This window comes from Hemicordylus capensis, chromosome 17 (genome assembly GCF_027244095.1).
Source record: "Hemicordylus capensis ecotype Gifberg chromosome 17, rHemCap1.1.pri, whole genome shotgun sequence".
NCBI lineage: Eukaryota > Metazoa > Chordata > Lepidosauria > Squamata > Cordylidae > Hemicordylus > Hemicordylus capensis.
This window is the reverse complement of record NC_069673.1, coordinates 3,589,583-3,606,979: the sequence shown is the minus strand read 5'-3', so window position 1 is coordinate 3,606,979 and position 17,397 is coordinate 3,589,583. Positions and strand designations below refer to the sequence as shown.

The window sequence follows — 17,397 nt, the reverse complement described above, 5'->3', positions numbered from 1 at the left end:
CATCCCTCCGGTGATTGCTGCTGGTGTCTCCCTGGTGTTTCTTTTTAGACTGTGAGCCGTTTGGGCACAGGGAGCCATCTGATTTATTAATTATTGATTTCCCACATATTTCCCTAGTGCCATTGGGTGACCCGTGTTCACCGAACATGGTTGTCCAGTAGGCTGTGCCCCTTGGGGTTGCCCAGTGGTAGGTCCCCCCCCCCCCCCGGTTCAGCTTCTGTATCATGTCAAAGCCATGAGAAAGACCAAGTCTTAAGATGCCAGAAATGGGATGCGAGCTTCCTTCTGGATGTACATCAATGTGCCCAATGCGTTTCAGCATCATCATCATCATTATTATTATTATTATTAATAATGAGATCCACAAGTATTTGTTACTTGTGGGTCTCTTCTCTGCCTCAAGGGACTCCCAGTTTCAACCAAGATTAGTGGCCAGAAATTAGGTTCTGTCCCTCCTCGATCCGTGGGGCACCTGGCGTGCATGCCAACCCCCAGCTGGGGCCAGAGGGTGAGGGCCAGGGGAAAGAGGGATGGTGTCAGCGGGCTGTGGCCCTGGGGAGACAGGTGGAGGGGCATGGAGTCACTGTTGCTCATCAGAAGGATATTCTGATAGATATTCCTATCTCTGGGCCAGCAAAAAAACTCCCTCTGTGGGCCGGATCCGGCCCCCACTGGCCTTACGTTGTACAGACTTGCTTTAGATCCTTAACAGTGCGATCCTAAGCATGTATATTCAGACGTCAACTTCACTGAGCCCGATGGGTCTGATTATGTCGTAAGCATGCATCCTTGCAACCCATCACGGTTGTTAATTCGGCTATCGTCATGGAGCAGTGATTTAAGGTTCCTAGCGGCCCGCCGAGCAACTGCCACTCATGCCCCCTGGTGCAGACCAAGCACACGGTGCTATCTCTGCAGTAAGCCACCCGTGTGGTGGCGGTGTGGTTCGAGCCTCCGTGGATGCATGGAGGCCATTTGCACGGCCTCTGCGATTCTGCGGAGCCCGGAACTGTGCCCTTAGCAGCATGCTACTGAGGGGACACCAGATGCACCCGGCCGCCCTTTCAGTCCTGAACCAGTCTTGGTTCGGTTTGATCGCAGATTCAAACCGCCTCCGATTCGGTTCTCAGTCGAACCGCCGAACCAGTCCAGGTCAAGACAAACCGGTTCAGGATTGAACGGTTCGTGCACACCCCAAGCTCATAACCATACGCATCCCTACACACATCTGATCCCTCTTTTTAAGTGCTCTTTTACATCAGAATTTATTCTTCGGACAGCTCCCATGCATCTGAGCCTTTGGAGGCACCTAACGGAGCTTCTGATGTTTCGAAAGAAACAATTTCCCTCACTGGCAGCCCACAGCGAAGAAATTTTTATAACGGTTTCCCTCCTTCCAATTAATTACTAGTGTTTGGGAATTTGGGGTCAACAGCAGCATTGCCAAAAATAAAATAAGAAAATATTTCATTTTCTTAAAAGAAAAAGAAAAAAAATCCTTTTCCGTGGACAAAAGAAAACTTTTTAAAAAACAAATTGTGAGCTTTAAAAAAAAAAAAAAATCCCAAACACCAACCTAACTATTGATTTGGCAGGAGAGTTTTGCTAGTACTCAGGCGCCAGAACGAATGAGCCGAAATACTTTCCACCCTGGTGTTCTTTGCTTATTATTTCCTCCATCCTAGCAAGGGAAAATGAGGACAAATGGCGATCATTTTTAAAATGATCCTGGAGGCCTCTCTCGGTGGCTTTATTGCCAGTGTCGATTTAGAGGCCTATCTGTAAAACCCTATGTGGCCCATCATGGGTCCGTGTGCTTGACGAGCATCTTAAGAAAACAGAAGACGCCTTGATGCTCTCGCATGGGCTTCGTCTTCGCTTCCTCCGCAGCCGCCAGCACCAAAGACCCCCTCGGTCTTCTAATTGAATCCACCCTCCCCGCAGAACGCTAACAAATAGCAAAAGGCCGTTTAGAGCCGGACTCCGGAGTGCAGGCCCGCCCGCCCGCCCGCCTCCGTCCCTCTCCTGCTATTAGCTTTTTATGCTCACCAGGCCGCAAATAATTAAAAAAGATAACCAAATGCCCAGCGGCCTTCTTTCCTAATTAGGTACAAGAACCGGGACTTGGGAGGGTAGCTAAGTGCTTCAATTACTCCGCTCTTCTCTTTCCTCCTCTGTCCTTGTTAGACCAGACAGGTCTGCTACCCAAAGGGGAACAATTAAGTCGAGCGAGAGAGACAAGGCTGGGGGGACGCCAGGGCCTACCTGCTACCTAAGCAAGGTCCACGTCGGTACGCTGCCGTTCTGGTCGCTGCCAGGCTACGGAGGGAGACAAATTAGCAGCAGAGACTTCGCCGGTTTCTATTCGTCCAAAAAACGCCTTATGCAGCCTTGGCCGCTGTGCTGAGCCTCAGATTTTAAGAATGACATTGATCAACGGGACCGGGAGAGAGATTCCCCTCCGCGGATGGGGCTGTAGCTCAGCGGCAGAGTCTCTGCTCTGCAGATGCCCAAGGTCCCGGGTTCAATCCCTGGCAGCGTCTCCAGGGAGGGCTGAGAGAGACCCCTGCCCAAAAGCGTGGAGAGCTGCTGCCGGTCAGAGTCGACAGTGCTGAGCTAGATGGACCGAGGGTCTGACTCAGTATAAGGCAGATTCTGCTTAGGTATGGGGACAAGTCATGCTTGCTACCACAAGACCAGCTCTCCTCTCCAAGCGAGCGTCTGCTTGGCATGCAGGAAGTCCTGAGTTCAATCCCTGGCAGCGTCTCCAGGTAGGCCTGGGAAGGACTCCCGCCTGAAACGCTGGAGAGCTGCTGCCAGTCAGTGTAGACAATGCTGAGCCAGAGGGACCAATGCTCTGATTCAGTAAAAGGCAGATTCCCTCTCTGATGCCCCTGCTAACTTGGCAAAGAGGCACCTTTTAACGTGGGGATTCTCTTTATTTAGCAGGGGGAGAGCAACTGGCCCTATCCGTCCCCAGCACAGCATCCCTCCAGTGGCTGTTGCTGGTGTCTATCTTATATTTCTTTTTAGAATGTGAGCCCTTTGGGGACAGGGAGTCATCTTATTTATTTATTATTTCTCTGTGTAAACCACCCTGAGTCATTTTTGGAAGGGCGATATAGAAATCGAATGAATGAATGAATCAATCAATCAATCATACCAGCCACGCCCGCTTCCTGCCTCAACAGGTGGCTTTTCACCTGGTCCCAAATCAGCCCTCCTTCCGAGGTGTAATATCATCCGTGTTTTCCCCACAGCCTCCGTGCCTAGGGAAGGGCTCCGTGTGTGAGTGGTGACGGGTGGGGAATAGCATTTTGTAAGTTTTTACAGGCGGAAAGTTTTCAGAGGAAAGTGACACAAAGCCCTCGAGTGGCTATGATGCCAACGTCGTCTCCGGCGGCTTGCTCGCAGTTTGGTGCCGTGCATAGATTTTAATTTTAACAAAACAGCTGTCTGCGGTGAACGGATCATCAGCATCTAAGAAGCTGGAACGCGCGTCTTGAGCTGAACAGACTCCTGTGCTGTCATTGATTTTCCGGGAACTTAAAAAACAGCCTCTGGCTACTCAACCAAATTAGTAGTCACTGATGACCAATTATTTTGCCCCGCTGTGAACAGGGAGGCGTAACTAAGAATCCGGTTTGTCAGACCTAAGGCTCTCCCCCTGAAACACCTTTCAACCCGCGTGTACTTAAAGGCCCTTAGAAGGTTCTGACGCTTCCCAGGAAGTTTCATGCACCATACCAGAGAGAGAAGAAAAAAAAGAAAGTTTTAATGAGCTGTGGGGAGATGGTGATGGGCCGTCATCAGAACAGGCTGTTCTCGTCTCGGAAGAGAACTATTTCGCCAGGTAGGCGAATCACACCTGTCAGAATTTATACTCACGTACACCCGGGAAATGTCAGCCTTGTATTTGCAAATTATAATTACCGTTCCCCTTGGCGTCACCTGCCCGGGTGCCTTCGTTTGCGAGAAGGCCATGGTGACTCTCGCAAAAGCACCGAAGGCGTCTGCGGAGTGGGAGAGAAGTTGTACCTCGTTTCGGGCCTACGCAGTTCCGATTCTAAAATAATGTTAATTCTTCATTATGCTTGGCGGGGGAGGTTTATGGTTTATTTGGAGGCAATGGAGCCCATTAAAAAAAGGCAGGTTTCGTTTTTGAGGGAAACAACCGATCAAGAACCCATCGTATATACAAGCTGAACAGGAGCCTGTCTTCCCAACTAAGCACTTCCTGCCTCCTGAACAGAATTTAGCAGGAGCGTTTATTAAATCTACAGAAACGAACGCTGGGCAAAGGGTAATGGTTTTGAAAGTATGCATAAATACATTTTAGATTGTTTAAGGAGAAATAGTATTCAAAGGAGGAACATAGGAAGCTGCCATATACGGAGTCTGACCCTTGGCCCAGCTAGCTCAGTATTGTCTTCACAGACTGGCAGCGGCTTCTCCAAGACAACAGGCAGGACTCTCCCTCAGCCCTGTCTTGGAGATGCTGCCAGGGAGGGAACTGGGAACCTTCTCCTCTTCCCAGAGCGGCTCCATCCCCTGAGGGGAAGATCTTGCAGTGCTCACACTTCTAGTCTCCCATTCATATGCAACCAGGGCTGACCCTGCTTAGCAAAGGGGACAAGTCATACTTGCGACCACAAGACCAGCTCTCTTCCATTGACAAATCCCAGCAGCAGGGAGACATCGCACCTAGAAATTAAACAGTGGTGTTTAGAATAGGATAATCAGAGGCTTTCTTTATGCTCAGAGGCCTTCTGAGCCAATTTTGGAAGGGTGGTATAAAAACTGAATGAATGAATGAATTTGTCCCAAGCAGTCCTGTTTCTGTTCCAAGTATGTTACTTGTAAAGTGGATAAAGAGAAGCTCATTCACTTGATCCATAATTGTAGGAACATCGGAAGCTGCCTTCTACTGAGTCAGACCCTTGGTCCATCTAGCTCAGGATTGTCTTCACAGACTGGCAGCGGCTTCTCCAAGGTTGCAGGCAGGAGTCTCTCTCTCTCAGCCCTCTCTTGGAGATGCTGCCAGGGAGGGAACTTGGAGCCTTCTGCCTGCAAGCAGGCAGGTGCTCTTCCCAGAGAGGCCCCATCCCCGAAGGGAAATATCTTACAGCGCTCACACATTCTCCCATCCAAATTCAAACCAGGGTGGGCCCTGCTTAGCAAAGGCAATGACCCATGCCCGCAGCCAGCTGTTCTAGCAGGACTCCATCGGAAGTCCGCTCACACAGTCCCCCCTTCAAATTCAAACCAGGGCAGGCCCTGCTTAGCAAAGGTGGCGCTCCATGCTCACGGCCAGCTGTTCTGGCAGGACTCCTGTGGGAGTTCAGCACCGGCTGGCTTAGGGAAAGCTCTCTCTCTCTCCCCCCCCTTTGGAAAATAATCCCAGAGGACGGCTGCGATTTGGCACCGATCCAAAGCTAGCTTTGCTCCTGCCGAGACACTCATGGCTATAATTATGGCACGCACCGCATGCTTCAGAGCAGCCTAATCGATGCCCGTGTTCTCTAACGACGCCCTGCCTGCGACCGAATGCTTTTGCAGCCGGAGAGGCCGTTCGGATCTGGAGACATCCTGGCGGGGAGCGTGGGGTCGACACACGGGAGAGCTGTCGGAGATCACAGGGCCGCCTCGTTCGCAGGGGGGCCTCTCAAGGCCTCTTCTGAGTCTGGCCACCACCCTGGCACAGGGCTTGCCCTGCTCTCAGGCAGCGGAAAGGGGGCCAGCTCAGATCAGGGGGCTGATGAGGAAAGATGATACTATGAGAGATTTCCCTCAGGGGATGGGGCCACTCTGGGAAGAGCAGAAGGTTCCCAGTTCCCTCCTTGGCAGCATCTCCAAGATAGGGCCGAGAGAGACTCCTGCCTGCCACCTTGGAGAAGCCGCTGCCAGTCTGTGCAGACAATCCTGAGCTAGACGGAGCAAGGGTCTGACTCAGTATATGGCAGCTTCCTCTGTTCCTCTGTTCCTTCCCTATGGATCTTTTTCGTTTAGAAAGACCGTAACGCCAGGCAATGGTTGGGGGGGCGTGACAGAGGGGTGTAAAATTATGCACGGTGTGGATCATACGAACATAAAAATTCATAAGAACATTCTTTAAAAAACATTTTGATATCCCGCTCTTCCTCCCAGGAGCCCAGAGCGGTGTACTACATCCTTAAGTTTCTCCTCCCAACAACCCAGTGAAGTAGGTTAGGCTGAGAGAGAAGTGACTGGCCCAGAGTCACCCAGCTAGTCTCATGGCTGAAGGGGGATTTGAACTCGGGATTTGAACTCTCCCCGGTCCTAGTCCAGCACTCTAACCACCACACCACTCTGGATCAGGCCCAAGGAGGCCTCTCTAGTCCAGCATCCAGTTTCACACAGTGACAGTGGCCCACCAGATGCCTCTGAGAAGCCCACAGGCAAGAGGTGTGTGCATGTCCTCTCGTCTCCTGATGTGGCTCCCCTGCAACTGGGATTTGGAGGCATCGTGCCTCTGAGGCTGGAGGTGGCCTTTAGCCCTCCGACTAGTAGCCCTTGATAGACCTGTCCTCCATGACTTTGTCTAAGCCCCTGGAATTTATCTAAACCCATATTGATTCACCCAAGTGGAGAGAGAGATGATTTTCTCCCTCTCTCATAATATTAGAACCGTACAGTAACTACATCTCTGCTTCCAACGTTTCTGGCAGTAAAGTAAAGTGTGCTGTCGAGTTGATTTTGACTCCTGGCGCCCACAAGCCCTGTGGTTGTCTTTGGTAGAATACAGGAGGGGTTGATCATTGCCTCCTCCCGCGCAGTATGAGACGATGCCTTTCAGCATCTTCCTGTATCACTCACTGCTGCCTGATATAGGTGTTTCCCACAGTCTAGGAAACAGACCAGCGGGGATTCGAACTGGCAACCTTCTGCTTGTAAGTCAAGCATTTCCCTGCTGTGCCACTTAAGGTGGCTTCTAGGCCACGGCTTTGCGACGTTTACCTTTTTCTCCTCGAGAGCTTTGAACAGCAGCCCTGACACACAGAAATTAACCGTGTGACACTTTTCTCCCTCTCTGGGTCGCCACACCAAGAAAAACTTCGCCAGATTTTCTCCTTTATGTCCAGCGGCTATTCAAGGCACTGGAACAAGAAGGAGAAGTAATTCTATGTTTATACTTCTAGAAGGCATCGAAGAACATAAGAACAGCCCTGCGGGATCAGGCCCAAGGAGGCCCATCTAGTCCAGCATCCTGTTTCCCACAGTGGCCCACCAGATGCCTCAGAGAAGCCCACAGGCTAGAGGTGAAGGCCTGCTCCATCTCCTGCTGTTGCTCCCCTGCAACTGGGATTCAGAGGCATCGTGCCTCTGAGGCTGGAGGTGGCCTGTAGCCACCAGACTGGCAGCCATTGATAGACCTGCCCTCCATGAATTTATCTAAACCCCTCTTAAGGCCATTCAGGCTGTTGGCTGTCACCTCATAAGGAACATAAGAAGCTGCCATATACCGAGTCAGACCATTGGTCTATCTAGCTCAGTATTGTCTTCACAGACTGGCAGCGGCTTCTCCAAGGTTGCAGGCAGGAGTCTCTCTCAGCCCTAGCTTGGAGATGCTGCCAGGGAGGGAACCGGGAACCTAGATGCTCTTCCCAGAGCGACTCCATCCCCTAAGTGGGGGAATATCTTGCAGTGCTCACACATCAAGTCTACCATTCATATCCAACCAGGGTGGACCCTGCTTAGCTAAGGGGACAAGTCATGTTTGCTACCAGCTCTCCTCTCCTCATCCTGTGGCAGAGAATTCCATAGTTTGATTATACATTGTGTGGAACATAGGGAGCTGCCACATACTCAGACCCTTGGTCTATCTAGCTCAGTATTGTCTTCACAGACTGACAGTGGCTTCTCCAAGGTTGCAGGCAGGAATCTCTCTCCGCTCTATCTTGGCGATGCTGCCAGGGAGGGAACTGGGAACCTTCTGCTTTTCCCAGAGCAGCTCCATCCCCTAAGAAGGGAATATCTCACAGGGCTCACACTTCTAGTCTCCCCTTCACATGCAACCAGGGTGGACGCTGCTTAGCTAAGGGGACAAGTCATGGTGGCTACCATAGGACCAACTCTCTTCTGGTCTTTTCTGTTGGGCCGCTGCAGGAAATGATGGACTCAACAGATGCTGGTCCCATCCGGCAAGCCAGGTTCTAAAAGGGTCCGATTCAAGGTCTCTGGTGACACCTTTTCCTTTGGAATATTCCGCAGGCCCTCCACCCCCTTCTTCGACCTGCTTCAGCATAAATACAAGGAAATATGGTTGGACGAGCAAAGAGCTGTGATTCAGGCCAAGCAGGAAGAAAATAAGCAGAAGGTAACCAGATCATGAGAGGATGTGGGGCGCGGGGGGGCGCTCAGCAACCCACATGGAAATGTATTCAAGTACAAGCACAGGGGCCCTTCCTCCAATTCATTCTGCTTCTTGTGACCACTTGGCAGTGGCCAATGCATGCAGCCCACAGAGAGACACAAGATTCTTGGGCTGGAGTGAAGGGAAGTTCAAGGTGTCCCACAAGAACCCTCCGTTGTTCCCTCCGCCTCAATGTTCTTAGCCTTCATGCCTGGCCCAAGGCCCACCCACTCACTGCCTTCTTTGGTGTGGCTAGACAGGGCCTCTGTTCCTGCGGGCATCTGGTGGACCCCAAGCCACGCCATCGTTTGAGGATTTGGGACAGTGGCCAACACTGGGCAAGCCCAAAGGACATTGGGCAAGCCCAAAGCTGCCAGTTGTGCATGGTCTGGAGTTGGCGTTCCAGATGACTGTTTTGCACACCTGCAGGGCACCACACTTAGGAACATAGGAAGCGGCCTTCTACCGAGTCCGACCCTTGGTCCATCTCACTCAGTATTGTCTACACAGGCTGGCAGCGGCTTCTCCAAGGCTGCAGGCAGGAGTCTCTCTCTCTCAGCCCAATCTTGGAGATGCTGCCAGGGAGGGAACTTGGAACCTCGATGCTCTTCTCAGAGCGGCTCCACCCCCTAAGAGGAATCTCTTGTAGTGCTCACACTTCTAGTCTCCCTTTCATATGCAACCAGGGCAGACCCTGCTTAGCTATAAGGGGACAAGTCATGCTTGCTGCCACAAGCCCAGCTCTCCTCTCCCTAAACTTTAAGAAGGGTTTAGACAAATTCATGGAGGAGAGGTCTAGCAAGGGCTACTAGTCCGAGGGCTATAGGCCACTGCCAACCTCAGAGGCAAGATGCCTCTCAATACCAGTTGCAGGGGAGCAACAGCAGGAGAGAGGGCATGTTCTCACCCTCTTGCCTGTGGGCTTCCCGGAGGCATCTGGTGCGCCACTGTAGGAAACAGGATGCTGGACTAGATGGGCCTCCTTGGGCCTGATCCAGCAGGGCTGTTCTTAGGTTCTTCTTGTTTGTTGAAAAGTGGAATATAAATAACTGTGGTAATAGTAATAGTTTTCTGTAGCATGTGGATTTTGTGTCATAGGTAGTCACCACCAGCCATCAATTCCCATTCAAGACACATCGTTTTAGATACCCAAAGCCATCCAGCAGACACCTCCCGACATAAAGTCCTTAAAGACGCATTTCTTCACCCGGGCTTTTAACTGATATTGTTTTAATTGTTTTGAATGTTGTTTTTATGGAATATTGTTTTAAAGAGTTTAAATTGTGTTCTCCATTTCTTGCTTTTAAAATATTTGTTTTGTTTTGCTTTTGTTTTTAATTCATGTTTTACTTTTTAATCTTGTCGTGAACCGCCCAGAGACGTAAGTTTTGGGCAGTGTAAAAATATGATAGATAGATAGATAGATAGATAGATAGATAGATAGATAGAAATAAATCCAGCAGTCTCTGCCCAGGGCCAAACAGTCCATCAGGTCACGGGGGGAAATCGCATTTCTATTCCAGTATCTTCCAGTTACAACCTTTGTGTGTCTCTCCTTTGCCCTTAGTCACGCAGAGGGAAAGTGTACGAAACGCGCACGTCTCTGCTCCGGAAGCACCAGCCGCCGATACCGATGGTGGGGTTCTGGCATATGCCCCACTTCCAGAAGAAGGTATGTCTGAGCCACAGGAAAGGGTTTGCTCTAACGTGTTGCCTCTAAGTGCTCATTCCCAAGCGCATGGATCGCCTCTTACAAATAATTCTGTATGGAGCTGCATGGAGACTATACACAGATGAACATCTGGCAGCATTTCCAATGGATCCCTTTGCCGTTAAAATGTGTCCTCATGTCACGATTGAAATATATTGTGAGAGATGCCCTTACAAGCTGAGATCTAAAGGATGTCTAAGAAGACCTCCTGCACTGACTTCCCAGTAACAGGGGTTCCCAGATGTTGTGGACTACAACCCCCGTCATCCCTAGTGAAAGGCCATTGGAGCTGGGGATGATGGGTGTTGTGGTCAGCAACATCTGGGAATCCCTGTTAGCGGGAACACTGCTGCTCCTGCATCAGACATAAGGCCTGTTTACCTTAGGCTTCTGTTTCCAGCAAGATGCCTCTGAACACTCACCACATAGGAGGCCGAGGAACAACATAGGAAGCTGCCAGATACTGAGTCAGACCCTTGGTCCATCTCGCTCAGTATTGTCTACACAGACCGGCAGCGGCTTCTCCAAGGTTGCAGGCAGGAGTCTCTCTTAGCCCTATTTTGGAGATGCTGCCAGGGAGGGAACTTGGAACCTAAATGCTCTTCCCAGAGCAGCTCCATCCCCTCAGGGGAATATCATACAGTGCTCACACATCTAGTCTCCCATTCATATGCAACCAGGATGGACCCTGCTTAGCAAAGGGGATAAGCCATGCAAGACCAGCTCTCCTCTCAAATAGGAAGCAGCCATATGCCGAGTCAGACCCTCAGTCCATCTAGCTCAGGATTGTCTTCACAGACTGGCAGCGGCTTCTCCAAGGTTGCAGGCAGGAGTCTCTCCCAGCCCGATCTTGGAGATGCTGCCAGGGAGGGAACTGGGAACCTTCTGCTCTTCCCAGAGCGGCTCCATCCCAGAGCGATCCCAGATTCTGCTCTTCTCAGAGCAGCTCACGCATCTAGTCTCCCATTCATATGCAACCAGGGTGGACCCTGCTTAGCTAAGGGGACAAGTCATGCTTGCTACCACAAGACCAACTCTCTTCTCCTGTTTAATTGATTTAGTTTTGATTTTAATTGATTGATCTTAATTGTTTTTATTTTGAGCCATTTTTGGAAGGGCAGTATATAAATCAAATTCATACATGCATATATACATAAACTCCCTTCAGCCTTAGCGACAATACATTTCATCTATCTATCTATCTATCTATCTATCTATCTATCTATCTATCTATCTATCTATTTGCATTTATATCCTGCTGTTCCTCCAAGGAGTCCAGAGTACATACTTGAGTTTCTCCTCACAACAACCCTGTGAAGTAGGTTAGGCTGAGAGAGAAGTGACTGGCCCAGAGTAACCCAGCAAGTCTCCTGGCTGAATGGGGATTTGAACTCGGGTCTCCCCAGTCCTAGTCCAGCACTCTTAAGTACTACACCACGCTGGCTCCGTGGTGATGATGAACTAGGGATGATGAATTCCGAAAACAACTGGAGAATCTCAGGTCAACCACCCTTGCTTTCAAGCCACCCCCTACTTCAGCAAACATCTTTCCGAAAGACACATTTTAAGCATAAAGCCAATGTTAGATTTCACTAGCAAACTTGCTGCTATGAACTGGGACTCATAAAGAGTCAGTGGTTCGCTCACTACAGGAAGCTATTATTATTATTATTATTATTATTATTATTATTATTATTATTATTATTACATTTATATCCCGCTCTTCCTCCAAGGTGCCCAGAGTATGTACTACATACTTGAGTTTCTCTTTTCCTGCTTTAGATATTTATAGTATCTTTCTAAGATAATTTATCACCTGCAACTCCCTAGCTGGGATTCGAGGGTGCCCTCTGGTTGAATCTTGTATTCATTTAATTGGATCTTGTATCCATTTAATTGGATCTTGTATTCATTTAGTTGGATCATGTATTCATTTGTATAACAATGTGACTCATGAACCATTCTGATCTGCATTGCTTGGTCTTTATTTTATTTTATGATATGTTATGTTATGTTATTTTATTTTTTAAAAAAACATTTTTATATCCTTTTGGTTCCACTTGGTAAAAACAAGCCAGCCAGCAAGAGTCTCTCTTTATGAGTGTGCCAAACCTTCAAAATCTGAAGAAATTCCAGGCGTATTCCAGGAGAAATTTCAGAGACTTTTCGGCACAACACTTAGATAGCTATATATATATTTCTCCTAGGCGTACCCATCACTAATCCCATGCGTGGCAGCTCTCGCGGGAGTTCGCAAGCAGCTGCCGATTAGCAACAGGGAGAAGCGGGCCAGCCGGGCAGAAGAGGCCCAGATGTTCGGCGCCCGGCCCAGCTAGTACCTACTTAATTGCTTAAGAGACCAGTTCATTCATCTAACAAGGTGCCCTCAGAGTGGCCCCCAGGAGCCGTTGTTCATATGCCACAGAAGGAGAGCTGGTCTTGTGTGAATTGTCCCCTCTGCTAAGCAGGCTCTGCCCTGGTTTGCATTTGAATGGGCGACTACATGTTAACTCCGTGAGATATACCCCTTAGGGGATAGGGCTGTAGCTCAGTGGAAGAGTATCTACGTGCTTGCATGCAGAAGGTTCCAAGTTCCCTCCCTGGCAGCATCTCCAAGATAGGGCTGAGAGAGACTCCAGCCTGCAACCTTGGAGAAGCCGCTGCCAGTCTGGGTAGACAATACTGAGCTAGATGGACCAAGGGTCTGACTCAGTATACAGCAGCTTCCTATGTTCCACATGGACCATAACCATAATCATCTTTGCTGCCCGGCTTGGAATTCTCTCCATTTTGCTTGCAAGCAAAACTTGGTGCAGGGCAGATGCAGAGGCCAAACCGAGCAAAACTCTCTCCTCCTTAATTGCTTGGGCTCTCCTTCCTGCCCTCCAGACCAAAGCGCTGTGACATTACACAGTCATTCAGTCACTAAAGGCTAGGCAAATTCCATATTTCCGCCTCTGGGTAGAGAGTTCAGCCCCACTGCCCAAGAATAAGGGCACACGCTACTAAGCCAACCGGTTGATTTGCAGGATTTCATCCGTCGTACGGTTTGTTCTTACACGGACGTCGCTTTGCGAGGAAAAAGCCCCAATTTGTGCCTCCCAGGATCCTCGGGGTCTCTCATTTGTTGCTGCCAGTTCATTGACCAGGGTGGGGAAGCAGCTAGAAGCATGCTGAGGCGAAGTGGATTAGTGGACGCTGCTGATCTCCTGTGACTCCTGCTAGCCTGGGCTGGAAATTGCTTAAGTCCCAAGCAACGGATCAGCTTCTGTGGGTGAAGAAGGCTGTGGAGTTCTAAGATGCACCCAGCCTTTTATTGCTGCTGGATCGAAACTAAAGGATGATGCTTCTCCCCTATGTCCCTCTTGTGTCTAGCGTAGAACTTGGCAGTCTCCTTCGCCAAGAGAAGTCTGTCCGGTGGCAAGGTATCAGTTTATTTATCTGGTAGTTTCCAAATTGTTATAGGCAGTGCCTTTTTTGTGGCAATACACACCAGTACTGAGTACCAGTACCCAGGGTCATATCTAGGAGAGGGGGGGGCCTTTTCATCCCTCTCCCTGGTGTGTGTGTGTCTGTGTCTGTGTCTGTGTCTGTGTCTGTGTCTGTCTGTCTGTCTGTCTCTCTCTCTCTCTCTCTCTCTCTCCCTCTCATATTTCTATGCTGCCTGATATGTATATCTCTAGGCGGTGTACAAAATTTAAAATATTGAAAAGTCACAAATTAAAATACAATGCAATAAAAACAATAGAATGAAATTATTAAAACAAGTTTTTTAAATTATTACAATTCATTAAAGCCTGAGCGAACAGGAGGGTCCTGAGGTTCTTCAACGTAGGAACATAGGAAGCTGCCATATACTGAGTGAGACCAGGTCTATCTAGTTCAGTATTGTCTTCACAGACTGGTAGCGTCTTCTCCCAGATTGCAGGCAGGAGTCTCTCTCAGCCCTCTCTTGGAGATGCTGCCAGGGAGGGAACTTGAACCTTCTGCTCTTCCCAGAGTGGCTCCATCCCCGGAGGGGAATCTCTTCCAGTGCTCACACTTCTAGTCTCCCTTTCATATTCAACCAGGGTGGACCCTGCTTAGCTAAGGCGACAAGTCATGCTTGCTACCATATACTGAGTCAGACCCTTGGTCCCTCTAGTTGAGTATTGTCTACACAGGCTGGCAGCCGCTTCTCCAAGGTTGCAGGCAGGAATCTCTCTCAGCCCTCTCTTGGAGATGCTGCCAGAGAGGGAACTGGGAACCTGGATGCTCTTCCCAGAGCGGCTCCATCCCCAGAGGGGAATATCTTACAGTGCTCATGCATCTAGTCTCCCATTCATATGCAACCAGGGCAGACCCTGCTTAGCTAAGAGGACAAGTCATGCTTGCGACCACCAGACCAGCTCTCCTCTCCTAGGAGAGAGTGGGGGGGGAGGAGAGGGAGGGACAGAGAGGGAGAAAGACAGAGGGAAAGGTGACGTGGGTGGGAAAGGGGGGGGAGGAGGGAGGGAGGGAGGCGACCAATTCCGCCTCTGCCTGCTCTGCCCCACAGCCCCCCACTGGTGCCACCAGGAGACAGGAATCTCCCCACCGCTGCCACTCCTCCCACACCCCATTCATTCTGGGCCTCGCACCCCTTTCGGGGTCTTCCTGGCCCGAGGCCAAGGCCCTGGAAAGAACTGACAAGGAGACCTCCCTCTGCCACTTCACTCAAACAGGCCTGGCAGGGTTGACAAGCAAAATTTTTTTGGGGGGACACATAATCTGCAGCCCCGCCAAGCAATCAAAGACTCCTGTCAACAGATGAGCAGCCCTCCCCAAAGGCACCTCCTGTTACCTGGGGAAACTCTGGCAGGTTAAAAATAAAAAATAAAAAATAATCCAGAGAGAGTAATTAAGGAATCGCCCACTGTATCCACTTTTGCTGAACAATTCTGGGTGGCGGAATGTGATACCCACTGGGGATCTAATACAAACTCACAGCCTGATCCTGCCGAAAAACAAACAGCTGAGATTTAAGAAACGCGCACATGCACGCACACACACACACACACACGCACACACACACAAAACAACTAGCATTTCCCTCCGTTTCTTGGGAAGGGAGGTGTGATATTTTAGAACTCAGTTGACAAGAACTCCGGTGATCTTTCAACAGTTGTCATGTCGGGAAACAAAAGCATGTATTTTGCCTTAAATAATCAGTGTTTGAGAGACGGATTACATAGCAGGCTAGTGGTGATTTGCTGGCTTGTTCTCGAATATCGTGTTTATTCTTTGGATGCTGCAACAGCAGAAGCATGTCGGGACGCTCCCCAACGGGGACATCTTATTCTACCATGGCACATTTAAACACCAAACGTTGGCTAGGGAGTGTGCAGCTACAAAGGTGACCCAGCCTAGAAAGAAAGGGAGGGGAGAAGGGAGGGAAATTACAATGGAAAATTGGGGGGGGTGACCCCTCCCCAGTACATACCATTATGGTGGATGGCTAACTGTTCCTTTCTTAGGCAGACTTCAGATTAATAGACCCCGATGGCTGCCTTATTTTATGCGTGAGAGATTGACTCTTGATGGTAGATAATCTCTCTGTGTTTTCAAATGAGACACCCATGAGCACTTGGAGAAGTTAACAAGGGGGAAATAGGGCTGTGCCCACCATTATTACTCACTGCTGGAGGCTCAACAGTGGCAGCTCAATGTTGCATTCATATACTCTGCAACAGCCAGTCCTGTATTTTTTTTTTAAACCAAGAGAGTACTTTTCTTTTGTTTAAGAGTGCAGCAGGAAAACACAATTTTCCAATAAGTTATCGACTATTAACTGCCATGTGTGAAGCTACATGGTGTTTCGGTGTTCGTGTCTGCATTTATATGTTGGACTAAGTGGTGCAGTGAGGAAATTCTTGACTAACCCCTGCTAACTTGGCAAAGAGGCACCTTTTAATGTGGTGATTCTCTTTATTTAGCAGGGGAGAGTAACTGGCCCTCTCCACCGCCAGCACAGTACTTCCGGTGACTGCTGCTGGTGTCTATCTTATGTTTCTTTTTAGATTGTGAGTCCTTTGGGGACAGGGTTCCATTTTGTTTATCTTATTTATTTGTTATTTCTCTGTGTGAACCGCCCTGAGCCATTTTTGGAAGGGCAGTATAGAAATTGAATGAATGAATGAATGAATGAATGAATGAATGAATGAATAAACAAATAGCAGAAGGTTGCTGGTTCGAATCCCCGCTGGTATGTTTCCCAGACTATGGGAAACACCTCTATCGGGCAGCAGTGATATAGGAAGATGTTGAAAGGTATCATTTCATACTGTGCAAGAGGAGGCAATGGTAAACCCCTCCTGCAGTGCATTCTACCAAAGAAGACCACAGGGCTCTGTGGGTGCCAGGAGTCAAAATTGACTCGACGGCACACTTTACCTTTAAGACCGGGGAAACCCAACGGGGGAAATCCCCATTCTGCCATGAACCTCCTTGAGTGACTCTGGATCAGTCACCTCTCTCTCTGCCTAGCCTACCTCTCAGGGCTGTTGTGAGGATAAACATAACTATGGACACTGCTCTGGGCTCCTGGGAGGAAGAGCGGGGTATAACCGTAAAAACATAAACACAGAGATCAACCAATAAGCAAACCAACAAGCAAATCAATAAGCCCCATACCCAACATCCCACAAGATTATATGTACATCTCTGAGAATGAGATGTACATTTAGACCTCAGACAGTTCCAAAAGGAGCAAGAGTCAGGCAAGAGGTTCAGGACCATGGACAGCTCCAATTCTTACACTGGAGAATAACCCCAGATCAGGGAATGCCACCCAAACTGTTGGTCTGTTTTGTCCACTTGACCCGTGGTGGGTCAAGCCGTCGCTAACAGAGGCCTTTCCCAGGTTGCCTAGCTTTTTAACTAGAGGTGTCAGGGACAGCCCTTCCCCAACTTTGGGGGGTCTTGAAGGAAGTGGAGGATAGCTTCTTAAATAAGTGAAAGGTTCAATCCCGGGTTCATCTCAGGTTCAATCCCTGGCAGCATCTCCAAGTAGGGCTGGGAGAGAGACTCCTGCCTGCAACCTCGAAGAAGCCGCTGCCAGTCTGTGAAGACAATACTGAGCTAGATGGACCAAGGGTCGGACTCAGTATATGGCAGCTGCCTATGTTCCTCTCTTTCTATGATCAGAAGTATCAGGAGACATTGTGCTTCTAGGGGGTGGAGCTGTACCTCAGTAGGTGTGGCTAATACTGAGCTCGATACCAGGGGCCTGACTCACTTACTTACTTACATATTGGTTGGTTGGTTGGTTGGTTGGTTTACAATTAGTCCCTGC

The 17,397-nt window shown here is 49.4% G+C and overlaps 1 protein-coding gene across 2 annotated transcripts in view; it reads left to right on the top strand.

Moving 5' to 3' along the window:
- The window catches only part of CFAP77 (cilia and flagella associated protein 77), a 131,033-nt gene that overhangs the window by 100,670 nt on the left and 12,966 nt on the right, over window positions 1-17,397 (top strand). The window contains exons 4-5 of one of the 2 annotated variants that reach the window (XM_053281612.1): window positions 8,233-8,338; window positions 9,942-10,046. In XM_053281612.1, the coding sequence (XP_053137587.1) occupies window positions 8,233-8,338; window positions 9,942-10,046 (211 nt within the window). The remainder of the gene's footprint in view (window positions 1-8,232; window positions 8,339-9,941; window positions 10,047-17,397) is intronic. The other variant, XM_053281613.1, reaches the window with a different exon arrangement.